This window comes from Leptonychotes weddellii, chromosome 16 (genome assembly GCF_054177405.1).
Source record: "Leptonychotes weddellii isolate Sample4059 chromosome 16, ASM5417740v2, whole genome shotgun sequence".
Classification (NCBI taxonomy): domain Eukaryota; kingdom Metazoa; phylum Chordata; class Mammalia; order Carnivora; family Phocidae; genus Leptonychotes; species Leptonychotes weddellii.
In genome coordinates this window covers 49,612,816-49,620,301 of record NC_138384.1, presented here as the reverse complement: position 1 = coordinate 49,620,301, position 7,486 = coordinate 49,612,816, and the positions used below count along the sequence as shown (strand labels likewise).

At 45.3% G+C, this 7,486-nt stretch overlaps 1 protein-coding gene across 1 annotated transcript in view; it reads right to left on the bottom strand.

Annotated features, from left to right (window-relative positions):
- Positions 1–1,198, bottom strand: part of LOC102740883 (uncharacterized) — a 36,172-nt gene extending 34,974 nt beyond the window's left edge. The window contains exon 1 of the mRNA XM_081807746.1: positions 109–1,198. Coding sequence (XP_081663872.1) covers positions 109–144 — 36 coding nt within the window. The 5' untranslated portion in view covers positions 145–1,198. The remainder of the gene's footprint in view (positions 1–108) is intronic.
- Between the last annotated feature and the right edge of the window lie 6,288 nt (positions 1,199–7,486).

Genomic DNA, 7,486 nt, shown 5'->3' with positions numbered 1-7,486 from the left:
GGACGATGGAAATGACGCGAGGACTGGGAGATGCAGACAGCAAGGGCTCTAGGACGTCGGAGGAATGAGTGAGTATGATAATACCAGTATCAGTAACAACAGCAGTACCTGAGCCTCACTGGTCCTGCTAGCTGCCTGCCCCATGCTGAGGGCTTCACATCCTGGTGAGAGGGACTGTAAGTCCCCAGTTCTTAAGTCAGTCTCCTGTGGCTTGCATCCAAACTCTTGAAACCCGACACTTGCCAGCTGTGTTACCTTGAAGACATCACTTCATTTCTCTGAGCCTCGGGTTCTGGATCAATACAATAATAGTTCCCACTTCACCAGTAACAGTTGTGCGATTTAAGCAGAAATTACTCAGTGCTCAGTGTGCTTTGGGATTTTCACTGTTTCTTCCACAGCCCATGACATCTCATCACCTTCATGGCACAGTCAGCGAAAGGCTATGGGAGCTCCACCAATTCATGCAAAGTCTTGCATTTTACAAACCAGAAGCGAGATTTTAAGACAGATTACTCTAACACAGTGTTGAAGAGAGTAAACTGGACATTCCTCCATAATCAGAGTAACTACAAGTAAGGAGGCTATGAAGCATTTACCCCAGTTTTTGCTGTTAAATACATTTCCATCCACCCGAACAGGGACCGAGGGGCAGTGCCCTCATCACTAACCACACAGGAAAGGCACACTGATGGGGTGGCACCTCCTTGGGTAAATGGCAGGGCCCGGATTTGTTCCCCATGGGTCTCCCAGGCGAGGGGGAGATGCCACAAGGAACCATACGCCCCTTTTTCCTTCCTGAGCTCTGACAACCTTCATCCCTGAGGCCAGGATACCTCAGGCCCAGGGAGCGCAAACAGCTACAGGTAACACAGGCACTGGCCACCAAGTGTCTGGCTGAGGGCTGGTGGCGCATCCTGCAAACGACCACAGGATCCCGCCCTCCAAAGGCACTCAGCAGCCGGGAGGAACCACAGCAACCTCACAGGCCCTCGTGGGCCTCCCTAAACCACCAACGCACTTTGCTTTTGTCCATGCACCTGTCTGAAAAGCTCTCCCGCCTCCGCCCGGTGCCCAAGGTCACCTGTTGGGAGGAGGACAGGTGGGGCAGCGCGGACCAACCCAGGGCATGGCGGGGGGTGGAGCTCGCTGTAAGAACGACGGGGGTCCCGGCGGAAGCATCATTCATTCTTTCTACACCTTGCGGAAGTCAGAGACCAAACACCTTGCGGGACTGGGGGTCAACTAGGTGGCGCGCCAGGCCGGACGCCCAAACACACAACCGCAGAGACACGCCCAGCGGACGTCGGAGCGGCCGGCCCTGCCGGGCCCGTGTGCTCCCTCGCAGAGAAACAGCAATCCCCAAACCCACGTCCACTGACCTGGGCCTGGCCGGTCGGCGGCGCCGCCATCACGGGGCCCCGCGGGTGAGCAAGGCGGGGAGCGGCGGGCACCGCGCAGCCCGCTGGCCACACCTCTGCTCTGCGCGCCCCGACGACCTCGGCGGACAGCGGCAGGCCGGCCGCAGCGTCCCCCGAGTAAAAGGCACACGCCTCGGGGCGCCGCCCTTGGCGACTGCGGGGATGAGGGCGGCCGCAGAGGCCGCGGCTCAGCGGGCGGCCGGGGGGGGCACACCCGCTGCAGGGGGTCACGGCCCCTACAAAACGCGAACGTGAGTTCTTTCCTCCCTCCCGGCTCGTTCCCCACCAAAGGGCCAAGGTGCGGCGCCGGCCCAGCCCTCAGCAAGTCCCCGCCGTCCCAGGGCGAACGGTAGCGGCTAATGGCGACGGCAGGGAAACACCCGGAAGTCCCGCCCCCGCACGTAGCCCAGGGAACGCCCCTTTCCGGGGCTGTCCGTGGCCAGCGCCGCCCCCGATGCCTTCTGGGTACTGTGGTTTCCCGCCTCGGTGTCCAACCGCGCGAGGCGGGGCTTCGGCAGGAGTCCTCCTCCGAGAGGAGGGAGCACAAGCGACCGAGCAACCCCTCTGCTTCTTTGCGATTCGAGAGGAGCAAGGGACAGGAGCGAGAGCCTTCCTTCTGTACCTGGGGAAACTGAGGCTCGGGAGGCAGGGACAGTCGTCAGCGTGGAGGCATATGCCAAGGCACAGAACTCGCCCTTGACTCGAGGCTGGCCTGTTGACTTCCCCTTTTTGGTACCACCTCCCCCGAGCCTCTTCTCTGGGAGCAGACAAAAAAGTAGTTTAAAAACCGGCACCTAGGGCGCCTGGGTGGCTCAGTTGGTTAAGCGACTGCCTTCGGCTCAGGTCATGATCCTGGAGTCCCGGGATCGAGTCCCACATCGGGCTCCCTGCTCGGCGGGGAGTCTGCTTCTCCCTCTGACCCTCCCGACCCTCCCCCCTCTCATGTGCTCTCTCTCTCTCAAATAAATAAATGAAAATCTTAAAAAAAAAAAAAAACCGACACCAGAAGTCCGCTTTCACAAATTGCGCACTCTCTTGGGCCTTATTTGGTCCAGGCCTTTTTCATGAAATGAATGAATTTCTGAGTCATGTAATTGGCCCAGATTACCAAAAAAATGGATTTGCCATTCTGTGAAGTGGGGAGAAGCAAATAGAGGAAGTTTAGAGGGAAACTCAGGACTCCAGTTTTGGACATTGTCAATTTGAAATGTCTATGAGACCACAAGCATGTGTTAGGTAGGCATTTCAACCAATGACGGAACATTGGAAGAGAGTTCAGCCTTGATAAAATAAAGGAAATTTTCAACTTTCCGTGTTTGTGGGCCCTGCTTTTTGGGCTCTCAGGGAAGCTATACTTTAGCATTTACCAAAGTCAAAATGACTTGGCAAAACATCAAAGCATGGGCTCTATTTCTGCCCCAAGCACACACTGCACATCTGCTTTGTTGAAAAAAATAACCGAAAAGGAACATTCTAAACATAAAGAAAAGAAAAGAAAAAAAAACCCCTCCTTGGTTCCCATTAGATTAAAGTCATACAGTTTTGCACATACTAAAAACATAAGACAAAGTCTGTAACTTTCTGGAATGCCCTTGGTCATGATGATTTGTAACTCCATGTAAAAACAAAAATATAACACTGAACCAAATGTTCCTTCCCCAGACCACTCTCTTCTTTGTGAGTGTATACTGATCAGCTGTCCTAACTTGAGCTTAAATAAAACTCTCTCTTTAAAATTTTAAAAAAGGTTTGTTCATTTTGTGTGGACCCTTCACCTATATTTCAAATCATGATACTAGGTAAGACCATCAGAGGAATGAGTGTAGACTGGAGAAGAGAATGGATGGAGCATGAATCCTGGACCAACTTGGCTTTGTTAACTGGTTGATGTCAAGAAACCAACAAACTCCCATTATGGATTCTAATGTCCAATCAGAGGTACATTAAGCAATCTTAGAAGTCACCATTGGTGATTTTTTTTTTTCATAACTGTGGAGCTGAGAGAATCAAATGCATCTTTGATGATTTGAGGATGCATACAGATTGAGAACTGGAATCAGGGAGTATAGAAATGCCCTTGAGGGCGCCTGGGTGGCTCAGTTGGTTAAGCGACTGCCTTCGGCTCAGGTCATGATCCTGGAGTCCCGGGATCGAGTCCCGCATCGGGCTCCCTGCTCGGCGGGGAGTCTGCTTCTCCCGCTGACCCTCCCCCCTCTCATGCTCTCTCTATCTCATTCTCTCTCAAATAAATGAATAAAATCTTAAAAAAAAAAAAAAAAGAAATGCCCTTGAGTTAATATTTCTAAGATGTGAGAGAGTCATAGTGACAAGTTATTAATTAGGTCAAGGAATGAAGACTATATCAAGAGTTCTGCTGAGAACTAGTAAGATATATGTTTTATAAATATTTACATGTATACATCTTTTATAACTATATGGTGTATATATGTGTATTGCATATACATATGTAGGTACAATATGTATATGAGATTTATTTCAAGAAATTCACTTATATGATTGTGGGGCATGGCAAGTTTTACTCTATCCATAGGGTAGAGGGTAGGCTAGTGGGCTGGAAAGTTTCCAGACAAAGCTAATGCTGCAGTCTTGACACTGAATTTCTTCCTCTGGGAACTCTTACTTAAACCTTTAAGATCTTTTCACTGATTGGATAAGGCCCACCCACATTACCAAAATAAAATCCTTTGCTTAAAGCCAATCAATTGTAGATGTTGAACATATCTATAAAATACCTTCACAGCAACACTAAATTAGAGTTTGATCCAATAACTGGCTAGTATAGCCTAGCTAAGTTTACACATAAAACTAGCCATCATATTCTACCTTTTGTCAACTTGGCACCCACATACATCTCCTTAAACCATACTTAATTTCCAAATAAAAACAGTAAAAAAAGTAATACTTCTGCCTAACTAGATCAAATCTGGTATTGGCCCATTGCTAGGATGGACCATACTACATATAATGGACTTAATATGATGAATGCAATATGATCTGAATGAATCTATTGACCTAATGTTAAATTCTCTGACATTAGAAATTATCCTCTGGTTATGTAAGATAATATCCTTGTTCTCAGAAAATACAACCAAATATGAGACATGAAGTATGAAGCTCTTAAATGTTTCAGAAAAATATAAATTGATGGATAGCAGGAGGGAAAAAGGATGAGTGATAGAGCAAATGTGACAAAAGTGTAACACAAATATGCTAGGCGGAAACATTGTTATCACCAGAGATGAGGAGTCAAAACCAAAAAAAACAAACAAAACAAAAAACCCATACAAACAGACCTTGTTAAGATAACTTTTGGGGCACCTGGGTGGCTCAGTTGGTTAAGTTGTGCCTTCGGCTCAGGTCATGATCCCAGGGTCCCGGAATCGAGCGCCACATTGGGCTCCCTGCTCAGCAGGAGGCCTGCTTCTCTCTCTCCCTCTGCTTGTGCTCTCTCTCTCTCACTCAAATAAATAAATAAAATCTTTTTTTTTTAAAGATAACTTTTATCTTCCTTTAGTCCCCCCATTTATTTTAGCTACTTTTGAAAAATTGCCTCTCTTTGTTCAACTTAATATATAAGCACTTAGGTTTTGTTACTTCTTTGGGTCTTCGTTTCCTAATGAAGCCTTGTGTATCAGGTAAAACTTACATTAAATAAATTTATAAGCTTCTCTCCTGTTAATTTTTTTTTTTTTAAGATTTTATTTATTTATCTGACAGAGAGAGACACAGCGAGAGAGGGAACACAAGCAGGGGGAGTGGGAGAGGGAGAAGCAGGCTTCCCACTGAGCAGGGAGCCCGATGCGGGGCTCCATCCCAGGACTCTGGGATCATGACCTGAGCCGAAGGCAGACGCTTAACGACTGAGCCACCCAGGCACCCCTGTTAATATGTTTTATGTCAATTTAATTCTCAGGCCCATCCAGAGATCCTAAGAAGGTAGAGGTAAAATTTTGCCTCTTCTGCATAAGCCATGAGCCACCCAGGCATCCTGATATGTGTACTTTCAACATTTATATTATACTTCAATAAAAAGTTAAAATATTGGCTGGGGCACCTGGGTGGCTCAGTCCATTAAGTGACTGCCTTTGGCTCAGGTCATGATCCTGGGGTCCTGGGATAGAGCCCCGCATTGGGCTCCCTGCTCAGCGGGATTCTGGTTCTCCCTATCCCTCTGTCCCTACCCCTGGGCTTGTGCTCTCTCTCTCATTCACCTTCTCTCAAATGAATAAATAAAATCTTAAAAAAAAAAAGTTAAAATATTGGCAAGGAGGCATTCTATGAAAAATGCAAGAAAAAATCCTTGCTGTAAGTGGTAATAAGAGTTTATCCTTTTAATACAGCCTCAGGGACATAGAATTTGATTAATCATAATCACTAATCTATGATACATTGTCATTATTGTTTTTGTTCTTTTACAACTCATTTCACTTTATAAAATTTAATATATATGTAATGATCACCTGTGAATTTACCACCCAAATCATAACTAGAACATTATCAATTATTTATATCAAATATACCTGAGAGTTAACCACTGTCATAAATTTTGTGTAGATTACTTATTTATTTTTTAAAATTATATATCTGTATGTGCCTAGATAAAGTTTGGTTCTACTTGATTTTGAACGATAAAAATGGGATGTCTTATGATATGTCATTATCTTGCTTTTTAACTCAACATTATGTTACCCTGATTCCTCTATTTGTTTTCATGGCTGTATGATTTCCTATCATATGAATATATCACCATGTTCTATGATAAAGTCCACTTTCAAGGGGCACTTGGGTTGTTTGCAGATTTTTTGCTGTTAAGAACAGTCCTGCAGCGGCGTCTGGGTGGCTCGGTCCATTAAGTGGCTGCCTTCGGCTCAGGTCTTGATCCCAGGGTCCTGGGATAGAGCCCCAAATCAGGCTCCCTGCTCAGTGGGGAGTCTGCTTCTCACTCTCCCTCTGCCCCTCCCCCCAACTCGTGTGCGCACTTTCTCTCTCAAATAAATAAATAAAATCTCAAAAAAAAAAAAAAGAGGGTGCCTGGGGGGCTCAGTCATTAAGCGTCTGCCTTCGGCTGGGGTCGTGGTCCCAGGGTCCTGGGGTTGAGCCCCACATCAGGCTCCCTGCTCCGAGGGAAGCCTGCTTCTCCCTCTCCCACTCCCCCTGCTTGTGTTCCCTCTCTCACTGTCTCTCTCTCTGTCAAATAAATAAATAAAATCTTTAAAAAAAATATGTGATGGTGAAAATTCCATGTTTCATGGTGATGCTTTGTAAAATGTGTTTTTAAAAATACGTTCAAATTGACTATTTAGGCAGTGATGCTTTTCAGAAGGCAATCAAAAAGGTTCAGTAATTTTTCCAAAGTCATACAGAACTTAAGTATAAAGTTAGTATTCAGAATTATATGTCTGGGTCCAGGATCTATATTTATACCACTTTACTATATTGTCTATCTGGTGTTGCAAATATTTTTCCATATTTGTAAAATATTTTATTTTTATCTTTAAATTCCAAGGATTTAAAAAAATTTTACTACTGATGTGAATAGAATCTGTTTTTATGTGATATATTGTGAGCTAATTTTTTTTTTAAGATTTATCTATTTGAGAGAGAGTGTGCCAGCATGATGGGGGTTGGGGGGTAGAGGGAGAGGGAGAGAGAGAGAGGGAGAGAAGTAGACTCCCCACTGAGTGCAGAGCCCAGTGACACAGGGCTTGATCTCACCACCCTGAGATCATGACCTGAGCTGAAATCAAGAGTCGGACACTCAACTGACTGAGCCACCTAGGAGCTCCTATTGTGAGCTAGTTTTATAAGAAAGCTATTAATATTATAGAGATATATATTATTGTAAGAAAGATATTAATATTATATATATATATTTATTGATAGGAAGGGTGTTCAATATGTTGATACATGAAAAATAGCTTAGCAAACTGTTTATACATATCTGGTGAGAACTACAGAACTCTCAGCAAATAATGATTCTGTCCAAACCTCTGCATCAAGAGATTTGGCCAAACTCTTTGCTTAGTTTCTTTTTTTTTTTTTTT